We start from the raw sequence: 27,966 nt of genomic DNA on the forward strand, positions 1-27,966 counted from the left end.
TTTTTGTCTTTGGTTGTGGCTCCATCTGCCGCTACAAGCCATGAATTGACGCTACGGTTGTGGCTACATTTGTTGCTACAAGCCATGAATTGCTGCGGTTGTGGCTCTATCTGTCGCTACAAGCCGAAGCCATTGCGAGGGGTTTTCAAGCTGAATTTGAAAATGGCTTAATAACACAGCAAAAGAAAGAAGAGTCACTCGCATATAGCAAGACTAGCAACCAACAAGATTTTTTGATGCGCAAGATGTGATTGAGGCTCCATCTGCCGCTACAAGCCGAAGTCCTGTGGCTCCATCTGCCGCAACAAGTCAAAGTCGTGTGGCTCCATCTGCAGCTACAAGCCAAAGCTGTGGCGAGGGGTTTCCATGCTGAATTCGAAAATAGCTTAATAACATAGCAAAAGAAACAAGAAAGTCGCTCACATATGGCAAGACCATCAAGATTTTCTTTTGTGCAAGATGCGATTGTGGCTCCATTTGCCGCTACAAGCCGAAATGGTGCGGCTCTATCCGCCGATACAAGCTAAAGCAGTGTGGCTATCTACTGCTACAAGCCACCGAAATAGTGTGGCTCAATCTGCCACTATAAGCCGCCGAAGCCGTGTGGCTCCATCTGCCACTACAAGCCGAAGCCATGTAGCTCCATTTGCCGCTATAAGCCAAAGCCGTGGCAAGGGGTTTCCATGTTAAATTAAAAAATGGCTTAACATAGCAAAAGAAATAAGAAAGTCACTCGCATATGGCAAAACCAACAAGATATTCTGTTGTGCAAGATGTGGCTGTGGCTCCTACCAGCCGAAGCCATGGCGAGGAGTTTCTAAGCTGAATACGAAAATAGTTTCACATAGCAAAAGAAACCAGAAAGTCACTCACATATGGCAAGACCAGCAAAATTTTCTGTTGCGTACCCATCAAAATCAGTTTGGGCAACGATATTACAGCGAGTGCGGACCACCACTCATCAGAATAATATAGAAAAACAGTATTTTTTTTTCTTTTTCCTTTTTTTTTTTGTTCCCACGACAAAATAACTAGTGTAGCTCTCGGGCAAACAAGACCATACTTTTATTGTGATCGTACAGACATTCTATCAAAAAGCAGCAGCGAACTAGTAGCTCCACAAGAAACATCCTCATCTTCTTTCTCCAGACTCTGGGAGGGCACTCGTGGTTTAGTAGGGCTCCACTGGTGCCCTGAACTTTGCTCCGGCGTAGACTGCGGCATCACCGAGCTCTTCCTCGATCCTGAGCAGCTGCAACCGCGAATGTTTGGTTCAGACTCGAGAGCCGTAAGCATAACCTGGTTGGGAAACGAAGAAGCAGGTGCGCACGCTTACCTGGTTGTATTTGGCCAGGCGCTCAGACCGGCAGGGAGCTCCTGTCTTGATTTGGCCCTGAATCGAAGTCATGGAAACCAGGTCAGTACCGAAGATGTTCAATTCGACAGTATCTTAAGTGTATGTTCGCCAGTTGACAGCGTACCGTAGCCAGGCCAACTGAGAGGTCAGCAATGAAGGTGTCCTCTGTCTCGCCACTGAACAAATAAAGAGAAGATAGAACAATTGAGCGGAACAGATCAAATAGGAACGCTAGTTAAAGTTTTCAAAAGCAAACAAAGAACTACAATGGCTACCTCCTGTGGCTTGCCATCACTCCCCATCCGGCACGCTTGGACATTCTAACAGCTTCGATACTCTCGGTCACAGAGCCGATTTGGTTCACCTGTCACCGTGTAGCGATGGAGTTAGTCAACAGCCACTTACAATACAGGTAATCGTTACCCAGGCAAAAAGATTAGCGATATGAAATAGCAATGATTCTACCTTCAAGAGAAGAGCATTGCATGTCTTCTCATTGATGGCCTTGGCAACCCTCTGTACAGCACAGGTCAAGCAGGTAATGTTTAGAACTGCATGTTGTGCATAGAACTAGGGGGGAATCAATTAATTAAAATGTTACTCACAGTGGGGTTAGTAACGAGAAGATCATCTCCTACAATCTGCACTTGCTGTCCAATCTCATCAGTGAGTTTGGCATAAGTGGTCCAGTCATCCTGGTCGAATGGATCTTCGATAGACACAATAGGGTACTCAGATACAAAGGACTTGTACAGATCTTTCAGGCTGTCACCTGAAATTTTGTTTGAACCATCGTTGTTCTGGCCAAGAAAGTGAGTACAGTTAATATAAAATAAAAGCTCATATAGCCCTATAGAATAAGGGGGTGTTCGGTTCCACGGACTAAATTTTAGTCCACGTCACATCGGACGTTCGGATGTTAATTAGGAGGATTAAACATGAGTTAATTACAAAACTAATTACACAGATGGAGACTAACTTACGAGACGAATTTATTAAGCCTAATTAACCCGTCATTAGCATATATTTACTGTAGCACTACATTGTCAAATCATGGACTAATTGGGCTTAAAAAATTCGTCTCGTAAATTAGTCGCAATCTGTGTAATTAGTTATTTTTTTAGTCTATATTTAATACTCCATGCATGTGTCCAAACATCCGATGGGACAGGAACTAAAATTCGGTCTAAGGAACCAAACAGGCCCTAACACATAAGGAATAGCTAAAGCTATAGGTAAATAAAACTATAAAAGCATAATAAGAAGTTGCAATTCTTACCTCCTCCTTGAAATTAAGATCATAAGTCTTGTCCTTCTCACTAAAGAATTCAGAAGCAGCAACATCCATTCCAATGACCACCTGCCACACAGATAAGTTGAATCAACTACACACACAAAGGTTTGTCTGTTTGTGAGCCAAGTAGAAAAGAAAGGACGTACCTTTCCGGTGTAGCCAGCCTTTTCTATAGCTGCCTTCAGTAGTTCAAGGCCTTCTTTGTTTTCCTGCATATATTGGTTGACATAGAAATTAGATTGTGAGATAAATGGATGTTGATGATTAATTTAAACATAGAAACAAATCATAGTGTTCCTATAGTGAGAGAACCATAGAGCAATAATTAGGCTAGCACCACTATCTTTGGATAAAACTTAAGTTGCCAATTTTTGAATTATGTCCTGATCATCTTAAATAATATGCTAGATAGCTTCAAAAAATATATAAAAGTAAGAATTGTTGTGCTTGCCTATGACAGCAGCAGAGAAAAACATATGGACATTACCTGAATGTTAGGTGCAAAACCACCTTCATCCCCAACATTTGTGGCATCTTGACCATACTTCTTCTTGATTATGCTCTGCATACAGAAGCATTTAGCATTCTGACTTCATATTCCTAGGGTCCACACTTGATACATCAATAGATGCATTAGTTGCTCACCTTCAGGTTGTGGTACACCTCAACTCCCATCTTCATGGCCTCCTTGAACGAGGAGGCACCAGTTGGGAGGATCATGAACTCCTGTACAACAGTTAAAATGATTAGAGAGTATAGTCGAAGCATGTAGTCAGAAAATCAGATTTCTCAAGGAATTACCTGCATGGCAAGCTTGTTTCCAGCATGTGATCCTCCATTAATCACATTAAAGGCAGGTACAGGGAGCACCAGAGTTTTGTTTCCAGCAAGACTTGCGATGTGCTGCAAATAAGTAAACTTTCAGGACACCTCTAAATTGTGCATACAACATAATAATAAATCGTAGTGGTAATGTTTGAAAGACCTGGTAAAGAGGAATCTTCTTCACCATAGCCCCAGCTTTGCACACAGCAAGTGAAACCGCAAGAATGGCATTTGCTCCAAGCTTTATAGATTGAACACAACATCAAAGTAAATCAATACAAGCAGTGCAAGATGGAAGTCAAGTTTAGAAACATAAGTTCCCCATGATACCTTCTGTTTGCACCAGCCCCATTCGTTGGAGGTTCCATCAAGCTGTTGGACCATGAAGTTGTCAATCTCAACCTGCTCAGTGGGGTCCTGAAACATAATTCACCACAGTAAGATAGCTATCATGTGTTTTGGGTATCACATCATAGAAAAGTAGCTTTAGAATTGAGATAAACCACATCAATGAAATCATGTAACTTTAGAACTGAGATACATACCTTTCCAACAATTGCTGGTCCAATAATGCTATTTACATTGCTCACAGCCTAGCAAAAGACAATACAACTTATTAGTCCAATGTGAAAAAAGAAAACAACCCATCAAAAACAGAATGGTTGCAATCACTCACACAGGTTAGCTGTGGATTCAAATTTTAAGCCAAAAGCTACACAGTAACATTAGTCAACTGAAGTTTAGAGCATAGCCTTCAAATAGGTTCTCAAATCAAATTTATCGCAAATAAAAGGGGGAGGATACACATGTTGGTTTCTATTATATAAGTTAACCATGACCACTGGATGCATGAATGACTACAGTGCATGCGAGTGCATAGCAAATTATATTTGCTCAGACTGAAATGGAAAAATTGGCTGGTTAACTAACCTTAAGAACACCCTTGCCAAGATAATCAGATCCTCCATCCCTCAACTCCAAGGCCTCATATATTCCTGAGAGAGGTCAATTGTTCAAAGATAAAAATGTCAAAATTCTGTGCTGATGTCTAACATATGGAACTTGAGGCAACTACAGAAGGCAACCTATTCAAAAAGTAATGTCTGGACCACAAACTGAAATTTCGCAAAAAGTCCATTCCAAACGAAATAGCAGATACTGACATCCCATAGTACTATCTAATATGTAAAGGTGTCTGGACCACAAACTGAAATTTCACAAAAAGTCCATTCCAAACGAAATAGCAGATGTTGACGTCCCATAATACCATATCTAATATGAAAAGTATGTCTTTTTCTATGTTGCTAACATGTCAAAATGATTAAATGGCATGGTATATCACATATAAATATGTTTTCTTGATTCAATAGATAAGAATACTTTAGGGAAGGTCTATTGGCTTTACTGCATTCTTTCTGTGTTATTTGAAAACAAAATCATGCTTATAATCGATGATTGAAGCAAGGTTCAGAGAAGTGTAACTGAAAATAAATAGATAAATAAATCACATTATATCTGAAAAAACATTCTAATTAATAGTGGACAGTATAATAACAGGAGTTCAAAAGTCAAGGTTGCCTTCTGCTTCATTAAGAGATCCAGAAGGTAAGCAATTTTCAGATCAGCTGACCATGTCACGGCGGTGATGATTCTGCTGACATGTTTCTAAACACTCTTAGGCTCTGCTTTGAAACGATTAAGCTGATTTTTATAAACCCCCCGAACATAGAAATAATCTCGCAGGGAGTATTTCAATTCGCGCAGTAAAAAAAGCAGGTTCCAAACACGCGCTGGTCATGGCGGCGGAGAACATACTGAAAACTTAGGACAAGAATATACGCATCAATCAGATCTAGCAACAAAACAACCGCGCGCGCATCTCAGTCGTAGACTCCTAGCCAGTTCAACATGATGAAGGTCTGTTATTATCCCCCACAACCAACAACAAACGCACAGTATACATGTCACAGAGCCACACAGCATCGACGATCTCAGACACCGCTCGAATCCCTCGACACGTCCAGATCAAGCAAGCACAGTATACATGTCACAGAGCCACACAGCATCGACGATCTCAGACACCGCTCGAATCCCTCGACACGACCAGATCAAGCAAACCAAACCAAGCAGTCGCTCAGGAACAGAGCACGCTGGTGGATGGAGCAGAGCAGAGGCAGACAGACAGACGTACCAGTGGATGCGCCGCTCGGAACGGCCCCCCTCGCGAAGCTGCCGTCGCTGAGGCCGATGTCCACCTGCGCGCAGCGCAGCAGTTAATCCAGATTCATCATATCATAGGAAAACAAAACCGGAGCACATCGGCACAGCGACGCGGCGAATCGGAACAGATCACCAAATTCACAGCAGCCTCTGGAAGACTCAGCAAAACGAACGCACCTCGACGGTGGGGTTGCCGCGGCTGTCGAAGATCTGCCTCGCCTTCACCCACGTGATCGTGACCGCCATCTCTCGAAAAGGCCTAGAAGCGCTCGCTCGCTATCTGTGGTCGCGTCTGCTTGCGCTTTTGCCTCGCCTCTCGACTCGGGAGCGGCCGCGGCCGGCCGGGCTATTTGTAGAAGAAGAGGCAGCGGAGGTTTGGGGGTGGGGGTGGGGGCCACCTGGCGGTGAGAGATGTTTGAGCGGGTGGAGCCCGCCCGTCGGTGGCCTTGGCTTTGCTTGGAGGAGGGGAAGGTCCCTCCACGATCGCTCTTGGTTTCCACGGGGCGGGGCTGCGGGAGCATATTCGATTTCTTGTTCCGTGGTGCAAGGACTGTGTGCGCTTTCGTTTCGTTCAAATATAGGAACTTGCTTATTATCTATCGTTTTCGGTGTCCGTGCCACAACTTTAACTAAATTTGTACAAAATATATGTAACATTTGTGTCTCTAAATAAATTTGTTAAAAAACTAGATTCAAAGATCTTTCCAATGATGCTAATTATGTATCATAAATAATAATATTTTTTAATATATATTTTGTTAGAGCATCTCCAAGAGTTTGCCATCTCAACTTGCTATCCATATAATTTTGGCAAAACAATAAAAAATAGCCTCCAACAGTTTGGCAAAACAACTTGGCATCAATAGCAACTTGGCAAATCTTCCCTCCGCACGCGCAAATATGCGCGCACGTATACGTCTTGGCATCTGGGGCTCTTCGTTTCTTAGCGGGGCTCTTCGTTCGCTTAGCGGGCCTCTTCGTTTTGTTAACGGGTTTTTTTATTTTACCAAGTCAAAAATGCCAAACTCTTGGAGATGGATTGTTTTTTTACTTGGCATATAATTTTGGGAGTTGGCAAATCACAAGATTTGCCAAATAAAATTTGACAAACTCTTGGAGATGCTCTTAAAGTTGTTTCTCGGGAAGCGAGAACGACAGATATTCTGGGACGGAGGGAGTATGCTTTTCTTCTTTGCTGAAAAGCTGTGGTGGCTTCTTCTTGTGCGGCGGCGGCTGTGCCTGGTTTCTTCTATCTATACACAAACAGGCTCTACAATGATTATTATTACAAGCCGTTGAATAAGAGAGATACTTTGTACGCAATAATTCAAATGTAATTTGAGTGTAACCATATGTTTAAAACATCTGTTGTATATGTTGTAATAGTATTTACGAGCTTTCATTCAAATGATTTCAGCTGCAGATCATAATAGTATGCATATGCGTATCTTTTTTTTTTTTTTTGCGAATATATGCATATGCATATCGAGTATCGTCTCTTAATTAGATTTAACTGTCCTTTATTTAATAGAAAAATTCCAGGTTTAACTTTTAAGCAGTTACTTAAATTACACTAGAAACTAATGGCACAAGAGGACACGAGAGCTTCCAGCGCTTTTAGAGATCAAAGCACATGTTAGGTAGGCACGGGAAAAGGAGTACTTTTGCGTCGCCGCCTTGCTCACCATCTGCTGCTGGTCTTGGTCCAATCAGACGTGCAACTCTGTCGACGAAAGTAACAGCTCGTCTAGGTGACTAGGCAGCAAGCATGATGTATGGGTTTTAATCCTTCCACCCGCGTGCACAAAGTCACAACTAGCTCTTACTTTTGTCTAGAAAGATGACACTTGGCACATTGAAAGGTCATTCTGAAGTTCTTAGCTTTATTAATCTTTCTCGGACAAAGATACGTCGCTCTCCTGCACGATTTGAGAAGACCACGGACTCCAGAAATTCTCATGTTATACCTCTCCTGCATGATTTGAGAAGACCACGGACTCTAGAATTTCTCATGTTATACGGTTCATTTATTTAGACCCTGAGAGCGGACCAGACCCGGAATTCAGCGATGAACAGAACGGAGGCATGACAGCAGCTCAAGTTGGGGTTACGTTGTCAGAACTTTGTCAAAATGCTGGCCACACACGGTCGGAAAACCAATACCAAATTGTCAGTACGCACATAGTAAATGTCAAAGAAATGATTTGGGCTTCTGGTAAACTTTTTTCTTTCGATTACCGTTGACCACAGGTCCTTGTCACGTTGTCCCCGGAGCTGGAATTTGCCCCCCTTGTTTTTGTTTTTTTGTTTGTCCCAGGGAGTCTGGGTGGCAACTGGCAACACTGCTCGTGTCATTCCAATAATGCCACCATTTTAAATTGATCGACAAGTTCAGTCGTGAATTCATGATAAGGAATTCGACTTTGCCTTTGCATATTTTTCTTAGAGTTAAATGCACCAGAGATCCATTAACTTGTGAGGAGGCTTCAGTTGGGTCCATCAACTTTCAAAGTGGTTTTTTAGTCATAAACTTTTAAAATGGTTCACTACAGTTCATATCTATTTATTTAACCTTAAATTCAAAACATATTTGTAGAAAACCCTTCCCGCAGCTGGTCACGTACGCGGACGGCTCCGTGGCGCCCGCCGTCGCTGCTGCGGGCGCGCTGGCGAGCCGCTGCTGTCCTCCAACCGGCAGCTTTCCTTGCTATTGCTACTACTGCTAGTTCGCCAATGGAGGCAGTGAAACGCGTCTGCTCGCTGTCCCGGCCACCCATGGCACCGCTGCCCGCCTTCTTCTTTCTCACCGTGGCTGCCTTCGCGGCCAGAGACACCATCCTCCCCGGCGAGGGCATCTCTGGGAACGAGACGCTGGTGTCCCGGAACGGCGTGTTTGAGCTGGGGTTTTTCTCGTCGGGGACGGATTTATACCACTTCCTGGGCGTCCGGATCAGGAACATGCCGAGGAACGCGGGCACCCCGAAGTTCTGGTTCGGGCACCGGGTCTACATCTCCGACCTTTCCAGCGCGGCGCTGCAACTCTTCGGCGACCGCCTGTACATCACGGAGGCCGGGGCCTACCTCTGGTGGTCAAGCGTGGCGGGCGACGACAGCGACGGCGACGGCCCCACGCCCGCACCCGCATCCACCGTCGCGGTCCTCCTCGACAGCGGCAACCTCGTGGTGAGGGACCAGGCCAACTCGTCGCGGGTCCTGTGGCAGAGCTTCGACTACCCCGGCGACGCGCTGCTCCCCGGCGCGAGGCTCGGGCTCGACGGGGACACCGGGAACGACGTCTCGCTGACGTACACCAACACGAACTGGTTCAGCGCCTCAGCGTCAGCGTCGACCAGCAGCCTCAGCGTCGACCAGCGCAGGAGGAACGGGTTCGTGCTCACCACCCACGGTTGGGACGTCCTCCGGGGAACCTTCCCGGAGTGGATGGTGTCTTCTCAAGATAACGGCAGTTCACTGTTGCTGCTCAAAAATCGTCCGGCGCAGGCATGGCGGAGCACTTGCGGCTCCATCTGGGGCAAGTGAGCCTACGGAGCTGGTCGAGTTTTGCTGGCTGCTGGGTGGCCCGCTGGACCTTCCCTTCCGACTGCAAATCCAGCGCCTTCTTCTGCGGCCGTTTCGGCGCCTGCACGAGCAACGGCACGTGTGGCTGCGTCCACAGATTCGAGCCTTCGAAACCATCAGAGTGGCAGCGTGGATACTTTGTGGACGGATGCTCGAGGTCTCGTCCACTGAGGTGCACGGCAGATGATGGCCTGACGGTGGAACACGATGACTCGTTTGTGCTGCTAGATAACCTGCGAGGGCACCCTTGCAACTCGCAGAACGACACGGCAGAGGGTGACGAAGGATGCAGACAAGCCTGTCTGAGCAAATGCTACTGCATCGCATACGCGTATGACGACGACTCTGGATGCAAGCTATGGTACAACTACCTGTACAACGTGAGTTTCGCTGCTCCTACCATTCTTGCAAACATGCAGGCGCCGCCGCCGGTGGTACGGCCATCAGTGCAGCATAGGGGTGCCGTGGACATGGATCTTGCGCTTGGCCTGGCGGCGACGAGGCCGGCGTGTGAGACGGACGACAAGCTGCTCGTGAGACGGCTCACGGAGGCGGTGAGGTGGCAACCCGAGGCTGCTGCTGCAGTGGCCAGTACGATCGCGAAGGCCAAGTCCGGCGAAGCCAGGCGGCGCGGCAAGGCCGACGTCGACGCGTGGGTCGTCTTTGCCGGGCCTGACGTGGCCGGGAAGAGGAGCATGGCCGAGGCGCTGTCCAAGTCCGTCTTCGGCACGGGGGCGGCCACCGTGCGCCTCGGCTACCCGCAAGCCGGCGATGACGGCGGCGAGTCCGTCGTGTCGTGCCGTGGCCAGACGGCGCTGGACCGCATGGCGGAGGCGATACGGGCGAACCCGTTCCGAGTCGTCGTGCTGGATGGCATCGACCACGCCGACAGCGTCGTGCGCGGGTTGCCAGATCACCTGAGGAGCTCGCAACGAGCCGAACCCTTTCTTCCTGACCTGCCATGGAACCTGGAGCACGGGATGATGACCGGTGGACGAGCTGGCGCAGGCGCTGGACGCGCTGGGCCTGGACGCCGACCGCACCGGCCTAGCCGCCACCGTCGGTGCCTACGTGCCCGGCGCCGGCTAGCCGCCGCCGTCGGCACCTACGACGGCGCCGCGGGGAGGAAGAGCGGCGGCTGGAGGAGGGCGCTGGGAAGCGAGCTGCCGGTTGGAGGACAGCGGCGGCTCGCCAGCGCGCCCGCAACAGCGATGGCGGGCGCCACGGAGCCGTCCGCGTACGTGACGTGGTGCGGGAAGGTGTTTTCTACAAATGTGCTTTAAATTTAAGGTTAAATAAATAGGTATGAACTGCAGTGAACTATTTTAAAAGTTTATAGACCTAAAAAACCACTTTAAAAGTTGATGGACCCAACTGAAACATCCTCACAAGTTAATGAATCTCTGGTGCATTTAACTCTTTTTCTTATATGTAAACACCATTATAACGATGATGCAACATGGCACTCTTACCTGATGAATCGTTATATATTAGAATGAATAAAGAATCGTTTCGACTGAAATGATCGTGAATTATAAGCCAGAAATACTGCTGGCTAGTTTGGTGTGAATGAAAAATACTATTGTAGCTTATAATCCACGATCGTATAAGCCGAAACGATAAGGCTGAGCCCTTCGTGCAAGTTTGCGTATGCATGACGTCACTGGCTAATGAATGGGTGACTCGCTGACACCGAGGATGGCAACAAGAGACTTAAAAACTCTCAGGACAAAAGAAAATGAGTACCTAGCTCTTTCCTGTACCCACAACCACAACAGCAGAATAAAAATTCTGGGGGAAAAAAAGAACCTAGCCCTTTCCAGTACCCACAACCACAGCAGCAGAATAAAAATTCTCAGGAAAAAAACCACAAACGGCAGAATAAAAATTCTCTGGGGAAAAAGAAAAGAGGACCTAGCTCTTTCATGTGCTCACAACCACAACAGCAGAATAAAAATTCTCTGGGAAAAGAAATGAGGACATAGCTCTTTCCTGTACCAAAAACCACAACAGCAGAATTTGTTCCACAGACCACAACAGTAACAGGTCCAAAAAACACATACTTGTATATTTCTATACTAGTAACTCATGGATCTGATGGGCGATAGAGAACCATCATCTGGAGGCATGCAATTTATCACAGAAACTCTTGCAGCTTCTTCAACAGCAAATTCTGGACTTCGGTGTGATTGCACACTGACACTGAACCACCAATATGCCTGCATGTAAACAACAGAACGTGGAGGCAGTCCAAGCCAACAAAAAATATGAAAGGAATATTTCTTACAGATGGCAGGAGCATAAGAATCAAGATTGAAGAGAGAAAAAAAGGGTGGGATATAAGACATCTGAATCATGAGTAACAACTGATCTAATGTTCCTTACTTCATTAGAGCAATATGAGCTAGGAAATATACAGAAGTTTAAACAAAGCACCTTGACTTGCATCAAGTTTAAACAAAGCAAGTCGATGATTCAGCTGCACATATCCAAGATCAACAAGATGCCAATCACAAGCCTAAAGATGCCTCAACTAGCAGGCGATGATTTCGATGACTTCCTCGTTCTGTGAGCATCCATTTGCAGTATAGCACCCATGTCTGCTGGAGTTCCGGTTAGCATTCATGTTGGTGGCTGGCTGGCTGCCATGACCCTGGCTTGAAAGACACCCGTCGTTTACCATACCTACAGTGCAATTCAGCTCCAAATTTAGGGGTTGTTGTAGGTTTGTAGCATCAAACCCTCCAATGCACCAAACACAGTGGAGTTAAAAAAAGAACAACTAAGATCCCGACATCCAGCATATTCAAGTATTTGACCAAGATAAAGTTATTACAGAAGTTAGTACAAACCCAGAAAACTTGACAGCACATAATTCAGTATCAAAGTATTGTATTGTAACGCCAAGCTAGAAAAGCGAAGCGAACCTTGATGTTGTGCCTTAGTTCTTGACTTTATGTTGAATGCACAGTATATGCGCGCTAGACCACTACAGAACGATGACACTCCCAAGTCTAAAGATATAGAGGTTCTGTCCCAGCCCCTCTCTTTCCCTCCCCCGGCCAGGCGGCCACCACTAAATTTTCGGTGCTTACTTACAAATTCCAAGATGACAAATCAGAACCTCAAACACCGCTGCAGAACCACAAACATATACCAGTCAATTCAACAAGCCTAAATGAATGTATGAAATCAAGAAAGGTCACTAAGAATAATCATGCCATCAGCACTTGAAGGACAGGAGGTAGTACAAAAAACAAAGGCATGGTTGTAGTTACTGTATAGCATGCACATTTGTTTGGCAAACAAACTGGAAGGCAAACAGCTGGAGTGGCTACTAGGATAGGTTAAAACTGTGTACATAGTAATATACTGACACACTCTACGTGATGCATCCAAGAGTAGATATCATAATTGGCCCAGACCAACAAGGCATTTCATCTGAAGCAGTAACAAAAGTAATTCAACTGACAGTATAATCGGCAGAGATCAGAAAAGCTTAAAAACAGATTAATATTACAGATGTTTTAGTGCACTAGTTAGCCTTTCATTGCGCTTGCTTTGCGACATAAATAAACTAAAGAAAAACTAAGTAAGAAACAACACAGGAACCCAATAGAGTAAAGAAAAACTCAGTAATCATCATGTAAGAAACAGCACACTAGTACTACAATACACTACTTCCAGTAAAGTAACTCCACATTAAGACAAGGAAAACAATCTGTTTTGCCTGTCTGGAAAATCATGTTTTCTTCACTGGAGGTAGCATATATCACAGAAGATACAGCCTAACCATACCTCAAACTCTTCCTCTTCATCCTCTTCATCCTCATCTTTATATAGATATTCATATTCACCGTCCTATAGAATAATAAGGGGAAGCACATGCAGTTAGCAACAAAGTAGCAAAAATGTTAAATTATGACCTGAACAAAAACAGGAAACTGAATCACTATACATCATCATCAGAGCTGCTTAATGCATCAAAATCAAATGGTAAATATCCATCCAAGTGACCACCAGTGTATGCATCAGCCTCAAACGGGTGCAGCATATCAGAACTTCCATTGTTTTTACAGCCAAAACAATGGCCACCTTCATCATAAAGAAATAAGGCAAGAAACAGACATATCACCAACCATGCACAAACAGATGTTAATAGTAGCGACTAATTCAGGGTAGAGAAAAATGTATAGCAGTTTAAGATAACGCACAAACTTAAACTGCAAGGGTTACATATGAATAATAAACCACTAAAACATAACACGACAGGCAAACAAACTGTCTTGTTAGAATAATAGGAATTGCAAATCACATTCTATATTTAGCCAAAAAAAGATCTACATCTAATAGAAGAGTAAGCGCCAGATCAGCAACCATGCACAACCAGATGTTAATTACCCAAGTAATTTAAGGTAAGGAAAATTGTATATACGCAATAAGTACAAGTCATCTGCATGAAACAGTTAAAGATATTACATGATTATAAACTGCAAGGTCTGCACTCAATATACAAGCAACAAATTTACAACCATATACATATGTAACAGATGAGCTAGCAAAAGCAGAACCTGTATTTTTGAAATTTTTTATGTGCCAACATAAGCTATTGTCAGATACATACATGCAGGGTCTCTCGATTTGAGTTGCAAAAGTGTGACCATAGCAAAAGGCCACATGAAGGAATGCACTTCAGAATATATATATATTAAACAAATATTTCTTTTGACCATGTATTTGAAGTAAAACTATAACTGAACCCCTAACCACCATGACGAGTATGTAGAGGTTAATTTAAGATACGAGTGTGGGATACCCTTAGATACAAATTCGATCATGCAGCAACAGTTGACCTCCCAGACCTTTTTTCCTTGCATATGCGAAACTTCAGCAAAGAATAGTTTGTTGCCAGTGCTATGGTCATCATCAGCTTCTTTCTGCTTTGTTGTGAAATTGAAATGATAATACCACCTGTGGTTCTCATAAATGATTTGTTTCCTCAAAAGATCTTCCAGTTCATGTGCAAGATTCTAGTATAAGAAGAGAAAACTGTAGCATGAGAGAGAGAGAGAGAGAGAGAGAGAGAGAGAGAGACAGAGGAGACAGCCACCGAAAAGATTGCTTTGGTCATTAAACTGGTCCAGTATAGCTTGAGCCAAGTGCCACTTCTCACTACAGGTATTCTCACTACTTAACGAATTAGGACCTCCCTTTGTTGTACTAATCCTGTTTGAGTTCAATAATCAACAACAATTGCTTGTAATGGAGATAAAACGAACTAGAACGAAGTCCAGAAACTTTACCTTGTTTCACACTGCCATAAATCAAGGAAGCTAATGATAGCATTTTCAGTTTCATCTATGCTCTGAAACGGTCCACCCACATTAGGGTATATCCAGATAGATCCCCTCCTGTCAATCCTAATGTAGAACACCTCAAATGAGTTTGCAGGATAGTAGATCAAAATGTTAGGCCCAAGAGTTGGTGGAGAGTCGTCAATGGTGTTAAGCGGCACTGTCCGTGGACTGGCAGTGATCAACTCTTCTGATGAACTGTCAAGATACTCGTCCAATGAGGAAACATCTGGCTCTTGCAGAGTTAGTATAGATGTGGAGTCAGCAGCACCCGCCACAAACTTTTCAGACCAGGAGGGTAATGTTCTCAATGAGCCATCAATGGTGTTCTGCGTCATTGTCTGCGGGTCGGCGATGTTTGATTCTTCATATGATGTACTAGTGTCGTGCAACTTCTCCAAAGATGAAACAACACCTTCTACAAGCTTCTGCCCAGATGAATTGTCAAAAAACTCATCCAAGGATGGACCATCTGGCTCCTGCAGGCCTGGAGCATATGTGGAATCAGCAGCAGCTGCCACAGGCTTCTGACAAGTGGATGTGGAAGTGCTGGATGAGCTCCCAATGGTTTCATGTGGCACTGTTGGTGCACTGTCAGGGATCGACTCTTCTAATGGCGTGGTGTTGGGCAACTCCTCCAAGAACAAAAACATTGGGGGTCTTGCAGAGTTTTTGCATATGCAGACTCAGCAGCACCTGCCACAGCCAATTACGCCTAAAAAGGAGAAAGCAGCACGATGAGTACAGATCTAACAAATCGTTATTTGAGTACAATCATTGTGCGATATTATACAAGTAACCAGATGTCACAAATTCATAAAACAAATACTCTCAGTTCAACTGAAATACATACAAATGCAGCAGTTTATTTATTTAGGGGCGTTTTCTCCTGCTGGTAGATTAAAACAACTCCCGTTCCACCCCACACCCAAGGGTAATGAACTAATGATCATTAGTTTTTTTTGCTACCAATCTCAATTCTACCCAATGAATCAACAACTCTTAACTTAATCCGATAGAATCCGGCTTCACAAAATGTCTAGATTGACCAGCATGTAATGTAAACCTAAAATTAGATCGACTAATATGTAATAACTTAGCACAAGATCGTCGCTACAGAGCATGAAAAAAGCGTGCGAGATCGTACGGTGTACGCAGCGCAAGCAGGTCCTCGTTTACTACGCGTGGCGACGGGGTTTGACGGGCTCTGCGAGCGGGGGACAAGTGGCGGATCTGCCCTTCTCCTTCTCCTTCTCCTTCTCCTTCTCCACCACCAACGGGTCGCCGAGGGGAGGCTAATCTGCCTATATGGTGCCGCCGAGCCGATTGCCCCTGCCTGGTGGGGACTGGGGACCTGCGTCCATGCATGGATTTTGATCTCGAGGGACTGGTGGGCGGTGGCCTGGTATGGGTGGTGGTGAGTCTGCTAGATGCTAAATGGCGACCATAACAGAATGGGAAGGAGGGAAAGAAGATGGTGACCATAACAGAGATGGCGAGTTGATCGCGCGATCAGATTGAAGAAGAAGCGGGGCAATCTGATCGATTGTTTGGATGGATTTAAGATGTCTGAAACTCTGAAGAAATGTTCAGACTTCATAACATTGTTCAGAGTTGAATGCTGGCCACTAGTAGTATATTGTCAAGAAAATGATTTCAGCTTCTGGAAAACCTTTTTCTTTCGATTAACGTTGACCACAGGTCTTTGTCGCGTTGTCCATGTGCATACCAGAGCTGCAGTTTCCACCCTGTTTTTGTTTTTTCTCCCCAGGGAGGGAGCCTCGCAACACTATGCATAAGTTTGAACTTGTCAGTCCAGCTTAGTATTTTTTTGTCACAGTCCAATAGCACTTTTCGGCTTTTCAGCAAAGCGAATATGAACGTTTGGGATGGAAAAAGTTTTACCATGATTTATGTTATTAGACATAGAAAATAGAAAAATAAGTGTCGATCTAGCTTTTTTAAGTAGAAACCGGGCCAAAAAATCATCAACGGGGAGAGTGCACCACCTGACTACATGCCAACTTGAACCAACATGGTCAAAAAACCGACCTTACTAGCATCTCGACTATCTAGCCACTAGAGCAACTAAACACAACTCCAACTAAGAAGAGAACTAGCAAAAACGACTTGAAGCACCGAGCACCACCACCCTTGGACAAACGCTACCGCCCCGACCTGGCTTATACGGTCCAACAGGTGTGCCTCTTCATGCACGACCCCCGAGAGCTGCACCTTGTCCTCGTTAAGCGCATTCTCCGCTATGTCAAAGGCACTCTTTCTGAAGGTCTACACATTGCCACTGGTCTTGTCCAGTCCCTCACAGCATACTCGGATGCAGGTTGGGCAGGTTGCCCCAACTCCCGCCACTCCACGTCGGGCTACTACGTCTACCTTGGAGACAACCTAGTGTCTTGGTCGTCCAAGCGTCAGACCACCGTCTATCGCTCCAGTGCTGAGGCGGAGTACCGTGTCGTCGCCAAGTGCTGCTGGTTTTGCTTCCGTGAGCTCCATCTACCTCTACCCTCCACCATGGTTGTCTTCTATGACAACATCAGTGATGTTTACATGACAGCTAACACCGCTCATCACCGCCAGACTAAGCACATTGAGATCAACATTCACTTCATCTACAAGAAGGTCGCGCTTGGTGATGTTCGTGTTCTGCATGTGTCGTCCTCGCATCAGTTCACGGATATCATGACTAAAGGTCTACCTGTACAGTTATTTACTGATTTTAGTCTAGTCTATGCGTCTGTGAACCTCTCGCTATGACTGCGGGGGTGTTAGATATGTATATATCTAGGGGTCTAATTCTAAATGTACTGAAGGTCTTGTGGCTATATATATGAAAGTCATCCATGCCTAATGGGTGTGAGGTGTTTCTCTAATCTTCTACAATATGCATTTGTCTTTTGTGTATGGCTCCTCTATTAGAATAAGATGGTAGTATGCTTATTTGGGTAAAGGAAACATTAGCATTATTTAGAAGTTGTTCCTTAATTACCTGCATAGGTTGGCTCGAAGCTTCTCCATATTTTGTACTCTTCTTATTCAGAACATTCTTATTGATCTCCTCTGGATAACTCTTTTTATTCAAAACATTTTTCTTGATGTCCTCTGGATAACACACGGTAGTGAGTATTAAATGACTCAAGCATCTTTATTCTTCATTTTATAAATAGGCTAACAAGATAATACGCGTGACAAATGAAATATGTAGCCACATATAATAATTTGAATCACACTAGAATTGGAAAGATGAAAGGGGAAAACATTTCATAGACCAAAATACATAAGGCAACTGGTAGCTTTAAGGTTCTACTCTCACCAACAATGCGTTGATCACATCTCTTTGATAAGGTACCCAAGCGAGGATCACCAGATCTAGGTCTATATGGTGAGACTTGTTCAAGAGCAGCTTTTATCTTTAAGCATATACCACACAACACTATAAACAGAAATTAATCGGAGAGGAGTGAAAATTTATTCTCTTCTACAAAATAATACCCAAAAAATTAAAATAAATGTGCCAGTGACCATTTGAGAAGGTTAGCTCTTAGAAAGATAGGATCAAACCATATTATATTTAATGGGAGAGATGAAAGCTAGATCTGAAGGGGAGGATTTCACGCACCATTGTGTTCAGCGAGCTTGATGAGGGTTCGAGAGTGGTCAGCATAGAGGTTAGCAGTGGCTTGACTATCGTCAATAGCCTGAGTGTCCAGCTTAAAAGCAAATTCAAAGTCATCATCATTAGGTGCTTCTTTTGCCTCCTCTACACACATACATTTTAACACATTTTCTTTTCAGTTTGGAGGCACTAAATATTTCTGAGCCAATATAAATAAGTGTGAAAAATGGAATATATATTCTTTGCTAGTGGCATCCATCAAACTGCAATAGCAATCACTTATTGCATTAGACTTTATCACTATCAGTCCGATGTAACAGTGCTTCCTAATTGTACCCATATTCTAAACCGGTGTAATACCACCTACATATTGCATAAAAAATCAATAGCAACGCAACCAAACTTGTCTGATTTCTACCTATTGCATCTCTTGTTCGAAATTGGTGCGTAGATCATACCTATTGCATAGACACGAATTACTATCGCATCCAATGTCTTCTCGATGCAATAATGACTACCTATTGCATCAGATTTGCAAAATTGATGTAATAGCAGCAAGCTATTGCATTATATTTGCATTTGATGCAAGGCGAAGCGATGCGATAGGGTAAAAAAATTAGTAGTTATCTAATTGTTCCTTATTGTAGCATCATTTGACATTGCTTTTCCCAACTCATTTTTTTATCTGTGGGTATCTGTATGGTCGGACTGTTGTCGGGGTTCCTGGGTCTTTAAGGTAGATTTTGTGGTCATATCGCCTTTTGGGGGGGGGAGTCTTGTTAGCTCGTTGAAAATTTCTGAGAATTTGTCCAGTAAAGATTGTAATGTAGGTTTCGTAGAAACTGTGTGTATGCAAGGTATCTTCGTTGGTGGTTTGTTGAGGCTTGTCCACATAATCCGCTAGACTTGATGCTAGAATTTCATTGTGAGGTTGCAGAAATCCCATACAATTGGTCCTACTGAGCTTAACCAATTGACTCCTAGGACAAAGTCATAACCTCCTAGTTTTATGTTGTAACCATCGATATTGAATGTTTCTGTTCCAATATGTACCGTCAGGTTGTTGAATATTCCCGCATTGCTAATTCTGTTGTCGTTAGCCACTGCTACTGTGATGTTGTCAAGTACTTCTGTTCTATTGGGGTTTAGTGTTACTGCTGCTTCTGAATCTATAAAATTGTGTGTTGAGCCAGAGTCGAGTAGGGTGAGGAAGTCACGACCATTGATGGTGATTTGTACTTGCATTGTTTGGCTCGTTGTAATTCCTATCACTGCATGCAAGGAGATCTCTATGTGAGAATGTTCGGTAGTTGATGGAGTTGATGTCTTGATTTTTGTGTTGGCGAGATAGAATCTTTTTACCAGTGATATAATTGTTGTCTCTAGGTTTGTAGGTTGTTGTAACTCTGTGTCAATGTGTAGTGTTGGAGCTAGTCCTACTGTGTATAACATCACCTGCTAAGATGAGGAAAGTCCAGGTACCTTTGTCAGGTTTAGAGTAAAGCGGTTGTTGTAGTCATGTAATATATTCTCCCATTTATCTTGTATGAGAGAGTTGTCCTAGATGATTGTGGTGGGTGTGGGGACCAAATCTTTTGCTGATTGCTGTTGCGAATTCGGACCATTGCAGTTGACCGCTATGCTGTTCTAGTCTAATGAACCATGTGAACGCTTGCCCTTGAAGGTGGAAGATTGTGAGTTTAGCTTGATATTCTTCCCTAGTATTTTGTTTTAAATTTTTTTCAACATTTATACAGCCACTAGGATGGGTCTCCATCCTAGTCATACTCCAAAAATGATAGTTTAGGGATGTTCTCCCGACGCCTTGATGGTTGATCTCGTTTTTGGTCATCCTTGTTGATCAATGGGGACTGCATTGTTGGCAAAGGCTTGACCTGTTCACCCTAGTTTTGATCTGGCAGCAGTGTTGGCAACAACCCATCTAACAGGGTGTCAAAAAAGCGTGTTCCTTTTTGGTGGTGGAACATAGATTGGAGATTGGTCCGGGTTTTCTTATGAGGTTGTTTCTGATTTTTGAAGCTTATCCTAGAACTCGTTGAATTTTTCCTCCATGGATTAGTGATGTCGTGAATATCCTCCATGAATTGAGATCACGATGTGGCTCCAGATACCAATATGTCACACTCTCAATTCCCACTTGGGCATTCAGGGGCGTTTGGGGTGGCTGACCCTTGAATGGGCGCTTGGGTGGCTCCTAATAGCGGGCTGGTCATAGGGGGCTGGCTGGGGGTGTGACCTTGGCCGGCTAGGGTGCGGCTATGATGCAGCGGCACACAGTAGCAGCAGAGAAGGGTGAGGGTGGCAACGGTGGCGGTGGAGCAGGGCGAGGGCGGCATGGCAAGAGAGAGAGAGAGAGAAGCGGCGGCGACAGAAGAAGAAGGAGAGGAGGAAGAGATAAGGGTTTAACCCCAAAACTTACTTGCCTTCTCTTGATGGTTCTCCCTTATTTATATAGAGGGGGTTTACATGCTGATGGGCTTGATCCCACATAGTCTTAGTCTAATCGAATCCTATTACAGTTGGGCCTTGGCCCCTCCCTATTTTAATTATTTTCTTAGCCACTTTGACGGTGACTTTTGGCGATCATCCTATCGGGCATGACATGTGATCTCCCTCTAAAGTTCTTGCAAAAGAGACATGTGCTATGCAAAAGTATTGAAAGAAAATGGATATGCGAAAGTCCAAGTATAGAAAAATATGAGCAAATGAAGCCTCATGCGTTGAAAAATGATGAAAAATGAGAAAAAAAGATGGGCATGCCTCAAAATAATCATAAGTTAGAGGGAAAGATCGTACCTGCTAAGTGGTAAAATAAAGTTTATTATCGTATTCTAGATACATGCACATTTTGATCTAAGAGTATAGCATTTTTCTCCTTGGATCCTTGTTTGAACTTCATAATATATGCAATGCAAGTATGAAATCATGTTTATCCCACCTGAGCTCCACATAAGTTTATAGTAGTAGGAAGAAAAATAAGGCAATACATTGCTATGCCTTGGTAAGGAATTACACACCATTAAGCGATTTGAAAGTAACATTTGAGGAGTATAAGTGAACTATGCTTTTTCTTGTGAAAACTTTTTCAAAACTTACTACTACATGAATCTTAACCGTGGTGGGCATTTTGGCTTAACTGAGGTGGGCAAGCCAACCGCCTCGGTGCAAAGGTCACGGTTAATCGTGGCCTTAACTGAGGCGGTTGGCTAACCGCCTCTGTTAATAGATTAACCGAGGCGGACATTATAAACTTATACTATTACTACTACTACTACTACTACTTGTAAGCTATTGGGTGCTACACTTACTCTACTACTACTCTACTACACTTAGTAGAGTAGGAGTAGCAACCAGCAGCTTACAAGTAGTAGGAGGAGGAGGAGGAGGAGTAGAGTAGAGTAGGAGTAGAGTAGAGTAGGAGTAGTAGAGCAGTGGTAGTAGTAGTATAGAGTAGGAGTAGGAGTAGTAGAGCAGTGGTAGTAGAAACATTAAGTATGAAGACAGTGCCAATTGGCACTACTACATAAAATCTTTTGCACAGCGTTTCCATTTGGGGCTTGGAGGCGGTTGGCCTAGTTGCTCACCTAGTAGTCCACAAAGGGCTAAGTCCTTCGGCCGTTTCAAATTGACCTCGGAGGCACTACTACACAAGTAGTAAGCCCTTCAATCGTTTCAAAAGCAACAAATTTATCCCAATTTATCACAGGAAAAGTAGGAGCAGCCAGCAGTTGTAGGAGTAATATGTGCTCAATTCAAAGAAATTGAGAAGCACTGTGCAGAGAGTAGAAAAATGAGAGGAGATAGGGGAGTACCATACAATAGCATCTAGTAGTAGTACAGAGAGTAGAGAGAAGAGCAGCAGGAACATCACTTAGTAGTAGAGAGTAGAGAGAAGCGCTAAGTTCTTGGGCCTTTTCAAATTGACCCCAAAGGGCAACGGCTGCCACAAACCACTGCTAGTAAGGAGCAGTGTTCAATTTGCTCAGATAGGACACATATGGAGCTTAGTAAGCAACTATGTATAAGTAACAGTGTTAGTAAGGAGCAGCCATATATATGGACAAGTAATGAGCAACTATGGTCAAGTAATAGTTAAGGAGCCAAGTAAGCAAAATTAATTTGGCATCACAGGCAGTAAACAACTTCAAATTTGGCATTTGCTCACAACAACAAAAAAATTGGCATCACAATAGGTAGCAAAAATTTGGCATTTGCTCAGCAACAAAAATTTGGCATCACAGGTAGTGGCATTTGCTCAACAACAAGATTTGGAATCACAGACAACAATCAAATTGGCATCAAAGACATGAATTAAAGAAAATTGACATCATAGGCTAGGGTTCATCACAGGCATTACACGAGCATAAAAGGGGATGAACCTCAGCGAGCTAGATTTGGAGTCAGGGAAGATGGAGGAGTCAGGGAAGATGAATGGAGCCAAAGGACGACATGGGGACCAGAGGATGGAGGTGGATGCAGCAGACGGCGTGGTGGATGGAGGCAGCAGGTCTCAACGCTGAGGAGAGGGTGTGATAGATGGATGGTGAAGATAGAGCCAGGGAAGAAGGCACCGAGGTCACGGACGAACGGGGAGGATGTAGCCGGGGAAGCAGGCCACAAGGGCATGGATGGTGCGGATGGCGGTGGGTGGTGCAGCGGATAGAGCTAGGGTTTCACCTTGAATTCACGTCGGTGGCCATAGCTAGGGAGCTGGCCTAAGGTCGAGGATGGATGGGGAAGATGGCGCAGGCCATAGCTTAGAGCGCGCGAGGTCAGGGACAGGGGCGGAGGAGCTCGACGACAGCGATGGCGTGGCAACAGAAAAATTGGGCAGCCCTTCGGGGTCAATTTGAAACCGACGAAGGACTTAGAAAAAATTGGAGGAGAGGAGGCGGTATATATAGACAACGATTAACCGAGGCGAGCCGCTTAAGGTTCCCACCACAGTTAATATCTACTGAGGCGGTTGCTTTACGGTGCCCGCCATGGTTAATCATTAACCGAGGCGGATGACTTAGGATGACCACCACCGTTAAGATTAACTAAGGCAGGCGGCTTAGGGTGCCCGCCTTAGTTAAGATTTTGCATTTTTAACATTTCATTCAATTCCTTGATTATTTCAGTTTTACAACGTTTTAAAATTGAAATGTAATTTGTAATGCTTTTTAAAATTCATAGGAGTAGTAGTGTAGGAGTAATAGAGTAGTGGGAGTAGTGTAAAAGTGTAGTAGTAGTAGAGTTGTAGGAGTAGGAGTAGTAGTGTAGGAGTAGAGTTGTAGGAGTAGTAGAGTAGTAGTAGTAGTAGTAGTAGTAGTAGTGTAGTAGTAGTAGTAGTAGTAGTAGTAGTAGTAGTAGTAGTAGTAGTAGTAGTAGTAGTAGTAGTAGTAGTAGTAGTAGTAGTAGTAGTAGTAGTAGTAGTAGTAGTAGTAGTAGTAGTAGTAGTAGTAGTAGTAGTAGTAGTAGTAGTAATAGTAGTAGTAGTGTAGTAGTAGTAGTGTTGTAGGAGTGCAGTAGTAGTGTTGTAGGAGTAGTAGTAGTAGTAGTAGTGTGGGAGTGTAGTAGTAGAGTTGTAGGAGTAGTAGTAGAGTTGTAGTAGTAGTGTTGTAGGAGTGTAGTAGTAGAGTTGCATTCAACAAGTATCAAATTATTTTTAAAAATCAAACACTTAACACGTACAGATTACGATATATATATATATGATTCCATTACAATAACAGTCAGTTACATAAAGTTCTTGTTAATAAATAAGTGACTACATTATTACATATATGTGTGGCACACATATCATTTTGCTGCAAGTGTTCCCACTATGGTCTTCTTCTCACTGTCGGGGCAGAACCAGGGCATCATCTTGGTCTTGTTGACGTGGGTCTCGACCAACTTGATCTTCTTTGGATGATCGGTAAAGAGTGAGAGCTCAGTGTAGTTGTTATACTCTTCGGGGCTTTAGACTCCATCAGCTCCCACAATCCTCTGCTTTTCGGACACAACCACATGTTTTTTGCTGTTGTTGGTATATTTTAACGCACACAGATAAATCCACAAGTGCACGGATACCGCTATAGCTTTTAGCCAAAAGTATTCCAAGTATCATATCCACAGGGAAACATGTGAGACTAACTATGGTCTAACTTAACAAGGGGTAACGATTAGGTTAAGGGTTAATTTAACTAGGAGTAGCAATAAGGTTAGGATAAACAGGAGCGTAGAGAGGACAACTAAGGTTCTCTAGTTCTGACTTGGGTAAGCTTATGTCTTCTACTGTTCAACTAGGGACATTACTTAAGGAAAGACACCAGCAGAGGATGCTTTCCTTCGTAACCGCGTCCTACGTGCGCCTACAGATGGGAGGTGGACTACAAAGGATCAACAATGCTATAGTACGATGCTATATAGTACTGATGTCACACATGCGATCTACCACCGATCTGGAATGCAGGGTGCATCCATGATTAACCTAAGTCTAAGCACCATGCTTACACTTATATTTAATACTCTAGTGCAGGAATAAAGCACTCAAAAGAGTCATGAACCTAAAGAACAATATAAACAAGATACTTGGATCAGAAGTTGATTACTAGAGAAATCTCAGAAGCAAGCTCAATTAGAACTTGATTCTGCCAAGATACAAGCCGTAGAGAGAGCACCAATAGGACGATATCTCCTCCAAACTCTTCCCTCACTCTCTATCTCACTGTTTCTATTTATAAGACTAGATTCTATGGAGGACTAATCTTCTCTTGATAGCTAGCTCTGATCCTCATGAGAAGAATACAAATTAGGGTTTGAGGATCTAATGAGGGAGGGGGTAGAGGCTGCTATATATAGGCTAGAGGTAGAGTAGCAGCCAAGGAATCAAGGTGGAGTAAGGGGCAAGGACTCTAGGAGGAGTAGGGGCAAGGAATTGCCATGTCATCGATCCGCATCAACTCTCCCGACCACCATTTGATGAACTGACCTAAAACCGCCTTAGAATCAACGGTGTAGATCATAGGAAGGAGTACGTGGCGGTGGAGGTTGATGGCCCCCCATGGGCTAGGAGGCCTCCCTAGTGGGCTAGCTGGCTAACTATGATGCTAGGTGGGCTCCTCCTTCTGGTGGCGAGGCTTGGGCTCTATCAATGCAGAAAGTGACCAACAAGTAAATATTTGTAGTTTTGCTGTATGTTGTGATCGGAGGTGGCCTAACACTCAATGACATAAGGGTTATACTGGTTCAGGCAACATGCCCTACGTCCAGTTTGAGTCAGTCGGTGACTTTATTCCTGACCCTAGGTGCTCGAAGTTTGCAGTGGGGTTACAAATGAGAGGGAGAAAGATGGGGGTACAAGAGGTCCGGTTGGGCTCCAGTTGGAAGGGCTGAGAGTGACAGGAGCTCCGCTATGAGCTAAGAGTTCAAGCGTGTGCTTAAAGTTTGAACTTGGCGGTTCTATGGTTGTGAACTAGTGAACTTGATCGATCTAATGAATCTAGAATCACTTCTTTTGTTGGGAGAGAGCGCATCCCCTTTTATAGATGAAGGAGATGGCCTTACAAGTGAGAGGGAGAGAGTACGTATGCTTCTGAGCCTTGTTGCCCATGCCGGTGGGTACAGGATGATGGTAGGCGCCCATAACACTGTTGGATGTTGGATGCATGTGGGAGGTTGTGTCGTTTTGTTTTCGGGTATGGCAGATGTCGGTACCTGCTATATTGTTGATGCCTAGAGTCATGTGAGGGGTTTCACCATGTTCACTCGGTACGGTAAATGCTGACGCCCACAACACTGTCAATGCCCAGAGGTATGTGGGGGAGCCTTACCGTATGTGAGTTAATGGCGCCCACAATACTGTAGGAAAAATGTCAGTGCCTACAATACTAGTTGTGTCAGGGAGGTTGCAGAGTATTATTTCTGCAGGTGTACATGGTACAGTCCCTAGTATCATGGTTTGACTTGTGTGCCTTGCTTTGCTTTCTCTGTTCATTCCTTGGTCCTTTTTGAGCGGGCGTCCTCGGTCGGTTGGTCCCAATCGGAGAAGAGCAGTGAGCAAGGTTTTTACGTACCCTGGTCAGAGATGTGGAGTCAGAGTCAAAAGTAGTGCTTTAGCTAGGCCTTCTGATCGAAGAGGTCGTCTGGTGGTGGGTTGGAGATCGAAGTGAGTGCTCTGGTCGAAGAGGTGGGCCAGAGTTAGAAAATAGGCATCGCTCCTCCTCGGCCAGGCCTTTCGGTCGGTGATTGGATCACCCTTCTGGCCTGCTATTCAGATACTTGGGCCTGCCCATGAGTTGTGTGTTGTCTGCTTGGGCTAAGCCTTTGTTGGGAAGCTGGTCCACATGGGACTCTAGGTTTATGAACCTGATAGGAGCCTTTGAGCCCCCGAGCGATTTAGGCAGAAATTTCTAGGGGATTTTTGTCTTGATGGCGGGTGCGCAACCGAGGCGGTTAGTTTTGGGATCGGGCGAGGTAGAGCTCATGGATCTTGGTGTTGGTGCACACCATGGGATTAGGCGAGATAGTTAGTTCTTAGGGATCAGACGAGATGGAGCTCACGGATCCTAGCGTCGGTGCGCGTCGTGGGATCGGGCGAGTTAGAGTCATGGATTTTGGTCTCGGTGCGGCCCGGATGAGCCAGAGCTCATGGATCCTGATGGGGCGAGTTCAGGGTCACATACCTAGGTAGTTTTGGAGTGCAGTCGAAGTGTAGCTGGATGAGGCGAGTTCAGGGTCACAGACCTAGGTGTTTTGGTGTGCAGTCAAAGCGTAGCTGGATGGGGCAAGTTTGGGGTTGCAGACCCGGGTGTTTTGGTGTGGAGTCGAAGCGTAGCCAGATGGGGCGAGTTCGGGGTCATAGACCTAGGCATTTTGGTGACTTGAGCCCCTAAGCCCCATTGGGCTTTAGTAGGGTCAGTTTGAGTTGTGTGTGTTACCTCATCCTCGGCTCCTCACAACCGGAGAGTCTGAGTTTTGTCACTTGTTCTGATCGCTCGAGCTCGAGTGACGCACTCAATGAGTTTGCTAATGGGTATGATCGAGTAGAATCTGGGTCCATCGTTCGTGATGGGGTCAGCATAGCCCTCTTGTGACATTTCACTATTCCTTTACCTACAACCCGATAGATGCCTTGGTTGTTCTGGAGACCGACCCAGGTGGCCTAATGGCCTCCCCTCGATGGAGATTCTATGGGCTTGGTAGAAGCTTAGGATCAAACAAGAAGGTTGAGATGACCCTATCTACCAGACTAGGCGAGGGCCGCATAGGGCTCATCTGCATTTTTCTCCCCTGGCTCTGTTTGATGTGGCGCAGCCTCGAGCCCTTCATGGGCTGGCCTTTGAACCTTGGTCGATCATTGCTCATGTTGAATGAGGCAACTACCACTTTGTGATGCAACATAGAGCGTTGTGATGCATTTTGCTTCATGTGCGATGCTTAGTTCCCGAGCCCTCGGGCGGTTCAGGGCCCAAATCATCTGAGGGGGGCACGGGCGTATAGAATGAATGTACATATGGATGTATGAAATGATTTAAATAAAGAAATAGTCGGGGTCGATAGTGTTTCCTTGATGACTTGAGTGACGGGGTTCGAAGAGCTCTAATCAGAAATGTCCGACCGGGACCTGTGCTCGTTGTTCATGATGGAGTGGGCATGGCCTACATGGGGGCGTCCCTTTACTCCTTACCTATCTCTCGGTGTGTTTTTCTGAGCC

General features: G+C 44.7%; 4 protein-coding genes across 9 annotated transcripts; 2 read left to right on the forward strand and 2 right to left on the reverse strand.

Annotated features, from left to right (window-relative positions):
- Positions 1 to 853: 853 nt before the first annotated feature.
- On the reverse strand, positions 854 to 6,028 carry LOC136520247 (enolase 1-like). Its single transcript, XM_066513705.1, has 17 exons — positions 5,874 to 6,028; positions 5,668 to 5,731; positions 4,407 to 4,471; positions 4,022 to 4,069; positions 3,807 to 3,893; positions 3,637 to 3,717; positions 3,453 to 3,554; positions 3,297 to 3,377; positions 3,139 to 3,213; positions 2,798 to 2,860; positions 2,637 to 2,717; positions 1,963 to 2,157; positions 1,823 to 1,873; positions 1,633 to 1,721; positions 1,482 to 1,533; positions 1,337 to 1,393; positions 854 to 1,252 (listed from the first exon to the last, which is right to left on the reverse strand). Exons 1-17 carry the CDS (start codon positions 5,940 to 5,942, stop codon positions 1,172 to 1,174), a joined length of 1,341 nt encoding a protein of 446 aa, XP_066369802.1. The 5' UTR covers positions 5,943 to 6,028; the 3' UTR covers positions 854 to 1,171.
- A 2,401-nt stretch (positions 6,029 to 8,429) lies between these two features.
- LOC136523367 (S-locus-specific glycoprotein S13-like) lies at positions 8,430 to 9,157 on the forward strand. Its single transcript, XM_066517070.1, has 2 exons — positions 8,430 to 9,082; positions 9,154 to 9,157. The coding sequence occupies exons 1-2, from the start codon at positions 8,430 to 8,432 to the stop codon at positions 9,155 to 9,157; spliced, it is 657 nt and encodes a 218-aa protein (XP_066373167.1).
- On the forward strand, positions 8,933 to 10,654 carry LOC136522770 (uncharacterized). Its single transcript, XM_066516574.1, has one exon. It carries the CDS (start codon positions 9,200 to 9,202, stop codon positions 10,556 to 10,558), a length of 1,359 nt encoding a protein of 452 aa, XP_066372671.1. The 5' UTR covers positions 8,933 to 9,199; the 3' UTR covers positions 10,559 to 10,654.
- Positions 10,655 to 11,312: 658 nt separating this feature from the next.
- LOC136520861 (uncharacterized) lies at positions 11,313 to 16,248 on the reverse strand. 6 transcript variants are annotated; one of them, XR_010775409.1, is made up of 8 exons: positions 15,777 to 16,248; positions 14,579 to 15,344; positions 14,386 to 14,501; positions 14,092 to 14,305; positions 13,234 to 13,370; positions 13,074 to 13,136; positions 12,203 to 12,410; positions 11,315 to 11,960 (listed from the first exon to the last, which is right to left on the reverse strand). XR_010775409.1 is itself a non-coding variant. In XM_066514529.1 (7 exons), the coding sequence occupies exons 3-7, from the start codon at positions 14,404 to 14,406 to the stop codon at positions 11,952 to 11,954; spliced, it is 444 nt and encodes a 147-aa protein (XP_066370626.1). In that variant the 5' UTR covers positions 14,407 to 14,501; positions 14,579 to 15,344; positions 15,777 to 16,248; the 3' UTR covers positions 11,313 to 11,951. The 6 variants fall into 6 exon arrangements, 2 of the variants coding, with proteins under 2 accessions (XP_066370626.1, XP_066370625.1); XM_066514529.1 differs by lacking the exon at positions 12,203 to 12,410 and having other exon boundaries at positions 11,313 to 11,960; XR_010775410.1 differs by lacking the exons at positions 14,092 to 14,305; positions 14,386 to 14,501.
- Positions 16,249 to 27,966: the final 11,718 nt, after the last annotated feature.

This window comes from Miscanthus floridulus, chromosome 18 (assembly GCF_019320115.1).
Source record: "Miscanthus floridulus cultivar M001 chromosome 18, ASM1932011v1, whole genome shotgun sequence".
NCBI lineage: Eukaryota > Viridiplantae > Streptophyta > Magnoliopsida > Poales > Poaceae > Miscanthus > Miscanthus floridulus.

What these genes read in the sequence shown, in the direction of transcription:
- LOC136523367 (XM_066517070.1), top strand. Translation starts at nt 8,430, where the DNA reads ATGGAGGCAGTGAAACGCGTCTGCTCGCTGTCCCGGCCACCCATGGCA.
- LOC136520247 (XM_066513705.1), bottom strand. Translation starts at nt 5,942, where the DNA reads ATGGCGGTCACGATCACGTGGGTGAAGGCGAGGCAGATCTTCGACAGC. An exon ending in GGGGCTGGTGCAAACAGAAG is followed by an intron (nt 3,718 to 3,806) that starts GTATCATGGGGA and finishes CAATCTATAAAG; the next exon opens with CTTGGAGCAAATGCCATTCT. An exon ending in GTGATGGCAAGCCACAGGAG is followed by an intron (nt 1,534 to 1,632) that starts GTAGCCATTGTA and finishes TTATTTGTTCAG; the next exon opens with TGGCGAGACAGAGGACACCT.
- LOC136522770 (XM_066516574.1), top strand. Translation starts at nt 9,200, where the DNA reads ATGGCGGAGCACTTGCGGCTCCATCTGGGGCAAGTGAGCCTACGGAGC.
- LOC136520861 (XM_066514528.1), bottom strand. Translation starts at nt 15,282, where the DNA reads ATGTTTTTGTTCTTGGAGGAGTTGCCCAACACCACGCCATTAGAAGAG. An exon ending in TTATGGCAGTGTGAAACAAG is followed by an intron (nt 13,137 to 14,578) that starts GTAAAGTTTCTG and finishes ATTATTCTATAG; the next exon opens with GACGGTGAATATGAATATCT. An exon ending in ATGAAGAGGAAGAGTTTGAG is followed by an intron (nt 11,961 to 13,073) that starts GTATGGTTAGGC and finishes ATTGCACTGTAG; the next exon opens with GTATGGTAAACGACGGGTGT.